The 13,658-nt window shown below is 54.0% G+C and overlaps 1 protein-coding gene across 1 annotated transcript; it reads left to right on the forward strand.

Annotated features, from left to right (window-relative positions):
- Positions 1–246: 246 nt before the first annotated feature.
- On the forward strand, positions 247–13,653 carry CCDC22 (coiled-coil domain containing 22). The gene is made up of 17 exons (XM_001917359.6): positions 247–504; positions 1,609–1,786; positions 6,647–6,779; positions 7,550–7,656; positions 7,802–7,868; positions 7,961–8,139; positions 9,772–9,966; positions 10,497–10,559; positions 10,646–10,765; positions 11,320–11,439; positions 11,529–11,645; positions 11,749–11,850; positions 11,934–12,041; positions 12,300–12,395; positions 12,651–12,710; positions 12,791–12,865; positions 13,286–13,653. The coding sequence occupies exons 1-17, from the start codon at positions 455–457 to the stop codon at positions 13,397–13,399; spliced, it is 1,884 nt and encodes a 627-aa protein (XP_001917394.2). The 5' UTR covers positions 247–454; the 3' UTR covers positions 13,400–13,653.
- Positions 13,654–13,658: the final 5 nt, after the last annotated feature.

The raw sequence follows: 13,658 nt of genomic DNA on the forward strand, positions 1-13,658 counted from the left end.
CTTAAATGAATGAGTCAGGAAGTCAGTCTCCGTCCCTCCCCTTCCCTCCTAACGCACACACCGACGCACAGACACACACAGAGACACAGACACAGACACAGACACACAGACACAGACACACACAGACACACAGACACACACACACACACACACGCGCGCACGCGCGCACGCATTACACTCCTTCGCCCACTTGGTAGAGCCCACGGGACTGCAGGCGGAAGAACTACAACTCCCAGCAGCCATTGCGCGCTCAAGCTTGCGCGTGCACATTCGCACCCGGACACCAGGCATCCGGCGTGCGCTGCACTCACTCTCGGAACTACACTTCCCGTCTCTCCCAGCGCAGCCCGTGACACTCCTTGGACCGCGGGCATTGAGCGGGGTTTCAACAGCTGCGCCTTTCTTGCTCGGACCCGGCCCTGGACCCAGCCCCGGACTCGAACACGGCTCCACCATGGAGGAGGCGGACCGAATCCTCATCCATTCCCTGCGCCAGGCCGGCACGTAAGGACACAGCCCCCGCCTACCCCGGAATGCCCACATCCGGGACTCCAAAACTCCGGACCCAGTCACCCGGGAACCTTAAAACCCCGGACCTTGACATCCAGGGCTCCAACTTCCAGGACCCTAAGACGCCCTGTTCCCCTTACACACACACACACACACACACACACGCACACGCGCGCTCTCTCACACTCTGACATCAGGGGCCTTCCAAACCCTTTGACCCCGACACTTGAGAAACCCCAAACTCCAGGACCCAGACACCTGGAAACCTTAAAACCTTGGAACCTCAAGACCCGGGACCCTAAAAACTGTGGATCTTGACATCAATACCCTGGGACCTTGATATCTGAAGATCCTAAGACACCTGTATCCTGAGAACCAGGGAACTTAAAACCCCAGGACCCTGGCATTCAGGGACTCCAGAAACCCTGGCACTGGATGCTTGGGAACCTTCAAACCCGGTTTCCCAACGCCTAGGGCTTTTAAAACCCAAGGACCCTAAAATCTGGCGATCTCAATGCTTGGTGACCCTGACATACAAGGACTCCTGCATTCGAGGGCCCTAAAACCCCAGGATGCCAACATCTAGGGAGCCTGATATCTGGATTGCTTGAAACTAGGAGGTTTTGATATCCAGGGATCTTGACATCCAGGGACCCTGACATTTGGAACTTCCGAAGACCCCAGCCTTCCAACATCTAGTCTCGAAACCCTAGCAGCTCAATATCTAGGGACCACTGACATGCAAGGAATATGATATCTGGGGACCCAGAAACCCAGAGACCATGCCCCCTGGGCCCCTTGCCCTTCCCAGACCCCAGAAATTTGGGGCTTTTAAACATGGGGAAATTTGAGATGTTTTGAACTCAAATGCCTTCTATCCACCAATCCTCTACATCAAGGTCTTAGGACCTGAGGACTTTCCCAGTTCTTAGTTTTCCAAATGGAAGTCACAGTCACCAACACCCAGGACCTGTCTGAACTGTGGCCATCCTCCCCATCCCCACCCCAGTACCAGGGCTTCCAGAAGGCAGCACGGCCCAGCTTGATCCCTGTTTTCTGAATGCTCCCCCCCATCGAGCCTGCCCCTTTCTTCTTCAGGGCAGTTCCACCAGATGTGCAGACCCTGCGAGCCTTCACCACTGAGCTGGTTGTAGAAGCTGTGGTTCGCTGCCTGCGTGTGATCAACCCTGCCGTGGGCTCTGGCCTCAGCCCCCTGCTGCCTCTGGCCATGTCCGCCCGGTTCCGCCTGGCCATGAGCCTGGCTCAGGCCTGCATGGTGAGTGCCCTCCTCCCGAATACACACAGCCTCTTCCTTCCTCCTTCACAAAGTCACCATGCTCTTTTGAAACTCTTGCCTTTCCTCTCTGCCACCTCCCCTTGTGGCTTAGTGTTCATTAGTTAAGGCTGCTGGCTCTACGGTCAAACTTCCTGAGTAGTTCAGACCCTCGCTACACCACATGCTAACTGTGTGACCCTAACCTTTCTGGGCCTCAGTTTCCTTATCTGTGAAATCGAGGTGATAAAGGTTGTGTTGTTATGAGCATTAAATGAGTTAATCCAGTTTGTGCCTGGGCTGCCCCTGGCTCCCACATTTTAAGCTTAGCACTGAGAATTTTTTCCCCTATAGTATCCATTTACCAGTTCCAGAAAAGGCCCTCCTTGGTTCACGTGCTCACTCCTAAATTAACCACTGTGTACTCTGATTGGCCCAGCCTGGACCACATGGTCACCCCTGCAGGGCACTGTGATTGGCTGCTCCTTCAGGATCACATGGAGTTGAGGAGGGAGGGTTACCCAGGGGAAGATAGGCCTGTTAACTACAACAGTGTCTGCTGCATTCCCCTGTGGCAGCCACATCCATCCTGCCTCTCGTGAGAATAATTCCCAAACTGTCTCTATCATAGATAAAGGGCCTTCTGATGAAGCCCTCCCACCTCCCCAGAACAGAGCTGTGTCCAGTTACTAGATCCAAGGGCTCAGAATAATGTCATTTCTCCTGGCTCACTAGCTCTGCGACTTTGGGCCAGTCTCTTCAGCTCTTTGCGCCTAAGTTCCCTCCTGTGTAAAATGGGTGTAAGATTGTACCTATCACGTAGGGTTGCTGTGAGGATTAAAAATGAGTTGTTATATGAAAAGCTGGATATAATAAGCTATGTGTAAGTGGTATTACTATTATTAGATAGGCCTGATCTGGCTGCTTGCATTCCAGCAACCTGCGGCTACATAATGAATGTAAACACGGCCGACATACCCCGTCTGTGGTCTGTGGTGGTGGAGGGACGATAGAGTAACTACGGTGAAAACTGCCGTTTAGCCCCAGGGGACGGGGTGGTCAAGTTTCTTGCGTTAGTCCATGGCTGGTGCAGTTTCTGTCTCTTAGCCCTAGGCCTCTGAGCTCTGCCCATCCCTTAGCTCTCAGGTTCACCTACCTCTCAGGAGTTCTCAGGTCCTTCTGGCTGGGGCTGTCCCCTGGCCTGGGGCTGTATTGTCAAGGATGGCACTGTATGAGGTGGAGGTTATGTCCGCTGTTTGGCAAAGCGAGTGCACAGTGGGGGATGTGGAGGAGGGGCTGGGGCCCAGGCCTCGCCCCATTCTCTGTTGCTCTCTTCTCTCAGTGCCGTCTCCCACTGGATTTGGTGTTGACCCACTTTTGCTCACACTGACTTTAGCGTGGGGCAGAGAGTACGGAGTTTTGGGTAATCAAGAGGTTCATGTGATTGTCTGGCCCCAGAGCCTCAGTTTGCCTGCAGCAGGCAGAAGGGGTGTCTCTCAGCCCAGTTGTGTGCTGCCCCTGTAGCCACCTCTGCTCAGCAGCACCGCCTTCTGGCGTCTGCCTCTTCATGTTCCCTGCTCCTGACACCACTTTCTGCAACTCAGCCACCTCCATATTTTGATGTCTGTCACTTCACACACCCAACTCCTGGAATGAGTTTCTGTATCAGTCACAACTCTTTGATTGCAGGTCTCGGAAAAAACTCAAAGTAAAGTAGCTTAAAAGCCAGTGGTTTTCACACTTTTTTGACTGTGACCTTCCAAAATAGATGTATCTTATGTTGTGACGTAGTACACACATATGCATATAATAATGATGTTTTCTGAGTGTGGACTCTGCGCCCGGGCACTGTGGTAACGTGGTGTTAACTCAGTCAATCCTCATGGCAACTTTCTGAGTAGGTACTCTTGCTATCCCTTTTTTCAGATGAGGAAAGTGAAGCACAGAGAGGTTAAGTGATTTGCCTGAGGTCACACAGTTGGTTAGAGAAAAAGCTTGGATTTCAATCAAGAAAGACTGCTTTCAGAGACCGTGCAGCTCTAGACCAACAGCAACTCTGGCAGAAAAAGGCTTGCTTTCTCTCTAGGCCTGTGTCTCAGTCCCGACCCAGAACCCTGATTGTCTCTTTTATCCCTAAAGCAGCCACATAGGGAAAGTACTGTCAGCCCCATTTTCCAGCTAGGAAACTGAGCTTCCTGGTGGTTAAATAACCGGTCCAAGGCCTTTGAGCCAGTAAGTGGCACAGGCTGGATTTCAACCCCAGGTTTTTTCACTCCAAAGCCTGTAGTCTCTTTAAAAAAAAATTATTGTTTTGAGTAGGTTATTTTGTCAGTCAGGGTCCAGTCTTGAGACAGAAACCCCAGCAGTAATTTGAATAGGGAAATTTTAATATAAAGAATTTTAACTAGGTAAAAGATGGTTAACTACCGAAAGGGTAAAAGAGATCTCCAAGGTGTGACAGAAGTAGCACGATGGCTTGAGAAGTCTTCCCGGCACTCACTCCACACCATTCACTGTGCTCTTAGCTGTCTGCTGTAAGGGAATCACTTTGGTGAGTTTCTTGTGTATCTTTCTTTTTTAAAGATTGGCCCTGAGCTAGCGTCTGTTGCCAATCTTTTTCTTTTTTTTCTTCTTCTTCTCCCCAAAGCCCCGCAGTACATAGTTGTATATTCTAGTTGTAGGTCCTTCTAGTTCTTCTATGTGGGACACCACCTCAGCTTGGCTTGATGAGCGGTGCTAGGTCCACGCCCAGGGTCTGAACTGGCGAAACCCTGGGCTGCTGAAGCGGAGTGCGTGAACTTAACCACTCAGCCCTGGGGCTGGCCCTCTTGTGTATCTTTCCAGTTTTTTTAAAAAATGCAGATATAAGCAAACATGAATATATATTCTTATTTCCCCCCTTTCTTACACAAAAGAAAGCATATACCTAGTTTCTTGTCTTTTTTTTTTCCTAACAATATCTCCTGGAAATCATTTCATATCAGACAATAGAGATCTTAAATCATTTTTTCCTTTTTACAGCTGCATCTTAGCCCACTGTATGCAGGTACCATAGTTTATTCAACCACTCTCCTGTGCTTGCACATTTAGGAAGTTTCCAATATTTTGCAAAGAGTGCTGTAATGAATAATCTGGTGTGTATATATTCTTGAATTGTTGGAGGGATATCTCCGTGGTAACTCCTGGAAGTAGGGTTGCTAGGTGGAAGGGTAAACACATCTGTAGTTTTGTTAGATTTTGCCCAATTGCCCTCATTGGGGTTGTTTAATTTTTGCCTCTCCGGCGATAGTGTATGAGAGAGTGCCTGTTTCTCTACAGCCTCGCTCACTCAGGGTACTGTCAGACTTTTACCTGTTCAATAGGTGAGGAGTGGTATTTCAGTATAGTTTCTCCCCCGCCAGCTTTGTACTTTGAAAAACTTTCAGATTTAAAGAAAAATGAAAGTAGAACAATGAACACCTGTATACCCTTCTCCTAGTGTCCTGTGTTGTTAACATTCTGCTCCATTCTTTTCTCTCTCTATAGATACACAGACACACACATTTTTTTGCTGAACCATTTGAAAGTGGCAGACATCATGCCACTTCACACCTAAAACCTTCAGGGTTCCCCTCCTCAGTAAAAGGCCATTGGCCAGCATAGCCACAGTACCATGATCACACCCATGAAATTGAATATTGATAGAATAATAGTACCTAATATCTAGTACACGGTCAGATTTCCCCAGTTGTCACAAAAATACCCTTTTTAGCTGTTTTTTGAACCACAGAGTCCGCTCCAGGATCTCACGTTTTATTTCACTGTTACGACTCTAATCTTACATGTCAAACAGTCCTCCTTTGTTTTCGTTTCTTTGTTTCTTTCATGATAAATGTTTTTGAAGAGTCCAGGCTGGCTGTTTCATGGAATGCCCCACAATTTGAATTGGTCTGATTGTTTTCTCCTGATTAGATTCAGGTTTGGGGCGGGAACACCGCACGGATGATAGCATCTCCCTCCCAGCGTGCACCTCGGGAGAACATACCGTCAGGTGGTCCCAGGGCAGTGATGCTTGTGTGCGATCTCTCAGTGTGCTTTCAATTTGTGTCCTTTTTTTTTTTAAAGCTGAGGAAGATTGACCCTGAGCTAACATCCATTGCCATCTTCCTCTTTTTGCTTGAGGAAGATTGTCCCTGAGCTAACATCTGTGCCAGTCTTCCTCTATTTTGTATATGGGTTGCCGCCACAGCGTGGCCACCAACAAGTGGTGTAGACTCACACCCAGGAACCTAATCTGGCCTGCAGAAGTGGAGTGCACCAAACTTAACCACTAGGCAATGGGGCCAGCCCCTAATTCATGTCTTTCTTACAGGCAAGACTGGACATATTTGCACATGTTTCAGGGCCATTTTCATTTCTTTTTCTGTGAACTGTCTGTTCCTGTCTTTCACCTGCTTTTCTGTCGCACTGCTGGCCTTTTTTGCTGGTTTAATTCTAAGCACTCTTTATGTACCAAGTAGATTCACTCTTTGCCTGTGATATGAGCTCCAGATATTTTTTCTCAGCTTGTCATGACTCTTTTGACTTTGCTCATTATATTTTTTCTTTAAAATCTTTATTTCATTTCTTGTATTTAGAAATACCTATCTTCTCTTGGATGGCCTCTGGATTTTGAGTCATGGTTAGAAAGGCCAGAGCTTTGCTCTTCTCTCTTGCTCTCTGTGGCACTGACTGTAATCCCTCTGTGGCTCCCCGCAGAGGCCTGGAGGCCTTGGGGAGCCCAGGGGAGGTTCGGAAGGTGGTGGTTGGTGAGAGTGGGAGCATCTGTGGTCTAGGGTCCTGCCTGCCTGCCTGCCTGATAGGGGCCCCCTCCTCAACTCCCAGGACCTGGGCTATCCCTTGGAGCTTGGCTATCAGAACTTCCTCTACCCCAGTGAGCCTGATCTCCGGGACTTGCTTCTCTTCTTGGCCGAGCGTCTGCCCACCGATGCCTCTGAGGATGCAGACCAGCCTGCAGGTATGGGGTGCCTGGGGCGTACTGAGAGTGGGGGGAGAGGTTGGCCTTCCTGGATGTTATAGTGGCTGAGAGAGGTGGAGGTGGTGAAAATGTTGATGGATAGGGGTAGGAGGGGTGTCTTTGGGAGAGCTAGGTGAGAGGATGGGGGCTGGGAGAGGGGGTGCAGGGCAGGGGGAAGGGGCCATGGCTGGAGCCCACCCAGGTGGTAAATTGGTGCTGGGAGGGGCTGCTCTGCCTCACCTCCTGCCTGCTCCCCATTGCCCACTCTGCTCCAACCACACTGGCCTCCTTGATGCTCCTCTGACGCGCTGGGTCACTCTAGCTTCCAGGGCTTCATATTTGCTGGATTATTTTTCCCCCAGATATCCTCACTCCTTTACCTCTTGGAGGTTCCTGTTCACATTTCTCCTCAGGGAGGCCTTCCTTGGGCTGCCGTGTTTAAAATCCCATCTTCTTCTCAACAGTCCTCCTTTCCTGATCACCACCTGACAGTTTTCTGTGTGTCCTTATGCCCTTGGTCATGATCTGCTTTACCGGAATGCCAGCACGGCAGGGCAGGGCCACTCATCCGTTTGTTCACTGAGGTATCTTGAGAGTCTAACAGTGACTGGTACATAGCAGGTCCTCAATAAGTGTTCACTGAGTAACCGAGTTGAGAACGATAGCTAGATAGATATGCATCTCGGGGGAGGGGGTCAGGGAGCGATGGATGCATTTTTGGACTTGTGGCATTGTGAGCTGATTGACATTCCCTCCCCACCCCCAAATAGGTGACTCAGCTATCCTTCTCCGGGCCATCGGGAGCCAAATCCGTGACCAGCTGGCCGTGCCCTGGGTCCCACCCCTCCTCCGCACTCCTAAGCTGCAGCACCTCCAGGTGGGACCCTCCAACTCATGTCGATGTTGCTTGTCCATGGTTTGCCTTCCTTCTCCCCATCTGGGTGCTCAGGTTTTTGGCCCCCTCCCACTGATGCCCCCCATCACAGTTCATCCTGGAAGCTCTGATTCTGCTTTCCTACCAGGGCTCAGCCCTCCAGAGGCCTTTCCACACCAGCAGGCTGGTCATGCCTGAGTTGAGTTCCAGAGGAGGTGAGGCTGTGGGGAGGGGCTGGCGAGAAGGGTAGAGGTGGGCCTGACTGTGGTGAGGCAGGAGGGCTGACTGACTGTGTTTCTGCCTCCAGAGCCCCGAGAGTTCCAGGCAAGTCCCCTGCTGCTACCAACTCCCACCCAGGTGCCCCAGCCTGCTGGGAGGGCGGCCTCGCTCCTCGAACGCCATGCCATCCAGCTCTGCCAGCACACGGGCCGGGACCACCCTGGGGACGAGGACTGGGTCCACCGGGCACCCCGCCTCCCCACCCAGGTACCGCCCAATGCTTAGCTCCCTGCTTCCAAGGCCCCTGCTCACTGCTGCTCCCATTTCGTCTCCCATTGCTTCTCTCTCCTTCTACTTTCCCCACTTTGTCCCTCTCTTTGTCATCTCCCCTCTGCACGCACCTCCCCTGCTCCCCCCTTGAAAGAACACTGGAGTCAGAAAGACTGTGGGCCTTGGACAAGTCAGTCTCTCCCCTCCGAGCCTCCGTTTCCTGTTTGGAGACGTGGGTGGGGCAGTGCTTTCCTCTCAGGGTAGCATTCAACCGAATAATGTGCATGAGGTTCCTAGCAACCCAAGCAGTCAGGATTTGCTCCCTTCCTCCTTGTTTCTACTACCTTCTTTCGGCCCCTGAGTCTCTCTGTCTCTGCCTTTGTCACCGATACTCATCTCTTGTGTCTCTAGAGCTCTGTGCTGTCTCTTCTCTTCTAGAGGTCACCGTCTTTCTCGTTCTGTGGTTTTGTGGCCCCTCTTTCTTGCCTGTCTCTCTGTCTCCTCATTTCTGTGCTGTGTCTTTCCCCTCTCTGTCCACCTCGTGTGTGTCCCCTCTCCCCTCTGTCCACCTCTGTAACCGTCTCTTTCTGTCTGCCCTTGCCCCAACCCCTGCCTTCTTGTCCATCTTTGTCTCTCTTTTTTAAACTTACAGGAATTTTCAAACACAGAGGTAGAGAGAACATTCTAATGAATCCTATATGCCTGTCACCCACCTTCAACTATAAGTATTTTGCCAGTCTTTCTTCATCTATTCTCCCCCACCTTTTTTTCCTGTATTATTTTATTTTATTATTATTTTGTTTTTGTTTTTGTTTTTTTTAAAGATTTTATTTTTTCCTTTTTCTCCCCAAAGCCCCCCGGTACATAGTTGTGTATTCTTCGTTGTGGGTTCTTCTAGTTGTGGCATGTGGGACGCTGCCTCAGCGTGGTCTGATGAGCAGTGCCATGTCCGCGCCCAGGATTCGAACTAACGAAACACTGGGCCGCCTGCGGCGGAGCGCACAAACTTAACCACTCGGCCACGGGGCCAGCCCCTTCCTGTATTATTTTAAAACACATTCCAGACATCATGTCATTCCCACTCTAAATACTTCAGCACACATCTATTAACTCATAAGGGCCTTCACTTTGTAACGTAGCCCCAGGGCCACTTTCGCCCCTAGCAGTTAGCAGTGAGCTCTTCGTACCGTCTCACGCTGAGTCCATGACCAGATTCCCCAGTCGTCCCCACACTGCCCCGTTCTTGTCTCTCTCCCTCTCTGTTCCACTCTCTTCCAGCACCTTCTTTGCTCAGCACTCTGTCTGTCTCCGTCCCCGCATGTCCTTTCAGTGTTGCTCTCGGATTTGGGGGATGCAGGCTTACTTTGCTCCCTTCCCACAGTCTTCTCCAGTGCGGGGAGTGAGTATGTGGAGAGAAGCATGGCTGTGAGGAAGAGGGGGCCCCGTTCTTGGGGAGCTCCCAGACCGGTGGGCCAGGAGCGTGGGTTCCGGGCCCCCGTGGTGGGAGAGGCTGGAGGGCGGGTGTGGCTTGTTGGTAGCACCTTGTCAGGCGGCTCCCTGGAGGAGGCAGGGCCTTGGCTGCCCAGCAGGCCTCTCCACCCTCCCATTTGCCTCACCCTCTGTTTCCAGGAGGATACACGGGCTCATCGGCAGCGGCTGCAGAAGCACCTGGCTGAGCATCTGCGCCAGACCTGGGGCCGGCCGGGGGCCCCCCCACAAGCCGGAGACCTGGGAGAGCTGCTGCAGGCCTGGGGTGCTGGGGCCAGGACTGGCGCTCCCAAGGGCTCCCGCTTCACGCATTCAGAGAAGTTCACCTTCCACCTGGTGGGTGGGCCTGAGTGCACAGGAGGCATGCTGATGGGGCCGAGGCCAGCTTGGAGGGGTGCTTTATGGACAGACACCACACTTTATCCACACAGGTTCCTGTGTTACCAGTGGGTGTGCCCTCTCCCCACTCGGGGCGAGTACCCAGAGGGGTCCCCTGGCTTCTCAGGGATTTCACTGGAGAAAGGGTGAAGGGGTGCTGTTTGCGCAAAACCTCAGCCTTCCTGGGCATTTTCCTCTGGACATATCTTCTCTCCTTGGATGGTCACCCAGAGGGGCCCTCATCCTTCTCACGGGCAGCTGGGGCTTCATAGATGGGGCAGGTGGGCAGGAGCTGTGTCAGGGTCAGGGAAGTTTATTTACGAGTAAACACTCTAGTCTGAGGTCACAGAGAGTACCTTAATCCTCGTACATTTACAGTCTGACAGCCATCAGCGATGGAGTGGGCATGGGGACGGTGCTAGGAGGGCTGGGCTGTCAGGGGCGGGGCCTTCCCTGACAGCCAGGATGCTCCCTTCTCACTTCCCCAGGAGCCGGAGGCCCAGGCAGCCCAGGTGTCAGATGTGCCAGCCACCTCCCGGCGGCCTGAACAGGTGAGCAGGGCAGTGGGGGGGTGCCCTGGGCCCTTGCCTGTCTAGTGAACCTGACACCCCAACCCCACCTGGCCTGTGCCTCCCAGGACACGTGGGCAGCTCAAGAGCAGGAGCTGGAGTCCCTTCGTGAGCAGCTGGAGGGAGTGAACCGCAACATTGAGGAGGTTGAAGCCAACATGAAGACTCTGGGAATCAGCCTCGTGCAGGTGAGGGCGGGAGTCGGGGAAGGGCTGCCCGCCTGGGGTTGGGTCACAATTCGGGCCTAGAGGACTTAGAGGGACTAGAGGGGGCCGAGAGGTACTCTGTAGAGGTCTGCAGATGTCGGAAAGGTTTGTGGGGGCCGCTGGGGACATGTGGGGCTCTTAAGGGTTCAGGGGAATGGGTGAGGATAAGACGGGGATGTAGGGTGTGGGGATGGGAACTGTAGGGGTTAGAGGCACCGGTGGACGTCAGTGGGGCCTTGTGGGTGTCTGTGAGTCTCGCCCTCAGACTGTATGGGCAGGACCTTGTGGAGCTCGTCAGGGCTCCTGGGGGTCAGTGTGGAGGTGGAGGGCTCGGGCCTGTGGGTGCCCAGCACTGCTTATAGGTCTCTGTTGCTATCAGGAGGGGGACGAGGGGCCTATAGGAGCTAGAGGGGTGTGTTGTCATCTGTGGGGGCTCGGGCTAGGCCAGGGCTTTCCAGGCTCGGTGGGGGCTGGGAGCCTGTGGTATGTGGCCAGGCTCCTCCACTGACTGGGAGTGGGGGGTCACGGGGTGCCAGGTGGAGACTGAGTGTCGGCAGAGCAAGCTCAGCATGGCGGAGCGTGAGCAGGCCCTGCGCCTGAAGAGCCGGGCAGTGGAGCTGCTGCCCGATGGGGCTGCCAACCTCGCCAAGCTGCAGGTGGGGCTGGTGCTGGGGCTGGGTGGGGAGGGTCAGAGTTGGAAGGGCCCAGCCTGTGTGACGTGTTATCTCCCTACCACCACCTCCAGCTCGTGGTGGAGAGTAGTGCCCAGCGGGTCGTCCACTTGGCAGGTCAGTGGGAAAAACACCGAGTCCCGCTCCTTGCTGAGTATCGCCACCTCCGAAAGCTCCAGGATTGCAGAGAGGTAGGTTGTGGGGTCCTGGGCTGTGGATGGGGCAGGTTTCTCCCTCCCTAGGTGGCCATCCCTGTGCTCTGCTCACTGCCCTCTACCCATGGGGTCCTGGCAGCTGGAATCTTCTCGAAGGCTGGCAGAGATCCAGGAGCTGCACCAGAGTGTTCGGGCAGCTGCCGAAGAAGCCCGAAGGAAGGAGGAGATCTATAAGCAACTGGTAAGGCCCGTGCAGGGGCCCTGGGTGGCTTGGAGCAGGTGGGGTGTGGGTCCTAGGGGAGTGCCTGCTGTATCCCTGCCTAGGTGTCAGAGCTGGAGACCCTGCCCAGAGATGTGTCCCGGCTGGCCTACACCCAGCGCATCCTGGAGATTGTGGGTAATATCCGGAAGCAGAAGGAAGAGATCACTAAGGTACACCATTGTGGCTGTGCAGAGTGGGTCACACAGCCAGACATGCCCAAGGGGCAGATGTGTGTAGTGTGGCCACACAGGGACCTCACACCCTCTGAGGCAGAGCTACCTGGCCACACCCTGACACAGAACAGTCCCACACGGTCCACTCCAGCCACCCCAGACACAGTGATACACAGGCCCTGTCTGGATGTATGAAAACCCTCAGCTGGCTGCCCGCCCCAGACGTGGGCTCATGGCTACCCTGGTCTCTGCCAGATCTTGTCTGACACGAAGGAGCTTCAGAAGGAAATCAACTCCTTGTCTGGGAAGCTGGACCGGACGTTTGCAGTGACTGATGAGCTTGTGTTCAAGGTGTGGGGCAGGCCGGGCCGGGTGGGAGGTGGGGTGGGGCTGGGCTGCTGCCTGCCCATCTGCTCATTGGCCGGCTTGGGCCTGGGCCCTGCATAAGTCTTGTAGGTACACTAATGCTCAGGCCTGGCTTTGCACCCTGGAGGATGAAGTCAGGGGAGTGGGAGAGGGTGGCCATGTGGGAACCTGGGGGTGGTGTGTGTGAGGGGGCGGGGGGACAGCCCACTGATACCTTTGAGGTCCCTTCTGTCTGGTCAGGATGCCAAGAAGGATGATGCTGTTCGGAAGGCCTACAAGTATCTAGCTGCCTTGCATGAGGTGAGGGGAGAAGCGTGCTGGGGGGCTGGCTGGGGAGGGGCGGGGTTAGGGTACAAGCCTTCTGCTCCTGTTGTCCCCAGAACTGCAGCCAGCTCATCCAGACCATCGAGGACACAGGCACTATCATGCGGGAGGTTCGAGACCTTGAGGAGCAGGTGAGGCCTGGGGGTAGGAGAGGAAACCAAGGCAGGCCAGGGGACAGCTCCTCGGTTTATGCCGAGAGAGGCTGTGGAACCAGCCTTGCCCCTTAGTAGCTGGGTGACCTAGGACATGCCAGTATCCTACTCTGAGCCCCAGCTTCTTCCTGAGGGTCTTCACAGGGCCCTCTGCCTCCTAGGGCCATTGGCAGAGGCTTCAGCTTGAGTATGTAGTGGGTAACCCTGCCACGCAGCAAAGGACACTTTAGGTGGATGGACGACACATGCAAAGGCCTGGCAGTGGGACAGAGCAGGCTGTTGTTGGAGGGGGTGGGAGGAGCGCGGGAGGGGCCCCGAGTGGCCGTAATGGAGGGAGGTGGTGAGCAGGAGCTGGGAAAGGGCCCTGCATGCTGAAGGGATGTGATTTCATTGCCTTAGATTGAGACGGAGATGGGCAAGAAGACCCTCAGCAACCTGGAGAAGATCCGCGAGGACTACCGAGCCCTTCGCCAGGAGAACGCTGGCCTCCTGGGGCGGGTCCGTGAGGCCTGAGGAGCGCCCAGCAGGGCTCTCCCCCCGGCTTAGACAGGGATTTGGGGTGTTGGGGGCGATGGCCAAGCACTTGCCCCAGCCATTCTCTGTTAGCTGTCTAGTTCCTCCTGCTGTGGCCTTGAACTAGACCCCTGCCCACCTGACTCCAACCCTTATCTGGGGTGATCATCCAGAGTGTGGGAGCTCGGCTGCAGTTTATTGGGGACAGCACTGGGGGTTGGGGCCTTGGATCCCAAATAAATGAGGGGCTCTGACTGCA

This window comes from Equus caballus, chromosome X (assembly GCF_041296265.1).
Source record: "Equus caballus isolate H_3958 breed thoroughbred chromosome X, TB-T2T, whole genome shotgun sequence".
In the NCBI taxonomy this organism is placed as follows: Eukaryota; Metazoa; Chordata; class Mammalia; order Perissodactyla; family Equidae; genus Equus; species Equus caballus.

Coding starts and splice junctions, on each gene's coding strand:
- CCDC22 (XM_001917359.6), top strand. CDS start 455: ATGGAGGAGGCGGACCGAATCCTCATCCATTCCCTGCGCCAGGCCGGC. Junction 8,140..9,771: donor CACCCCGCCTCCCCACCCAG/GTACCGCCCAAT, acceptor CTCTGTTTCCAG/GAGGATACACGGGCTCATCG. Junction 12,042..12,299: donor AGAAGGAAGAGATCACTAAG/GTACACCATTGT, acceptor GGTCTCTGCCAG/ATCTTGTCTGACACGAAGGA.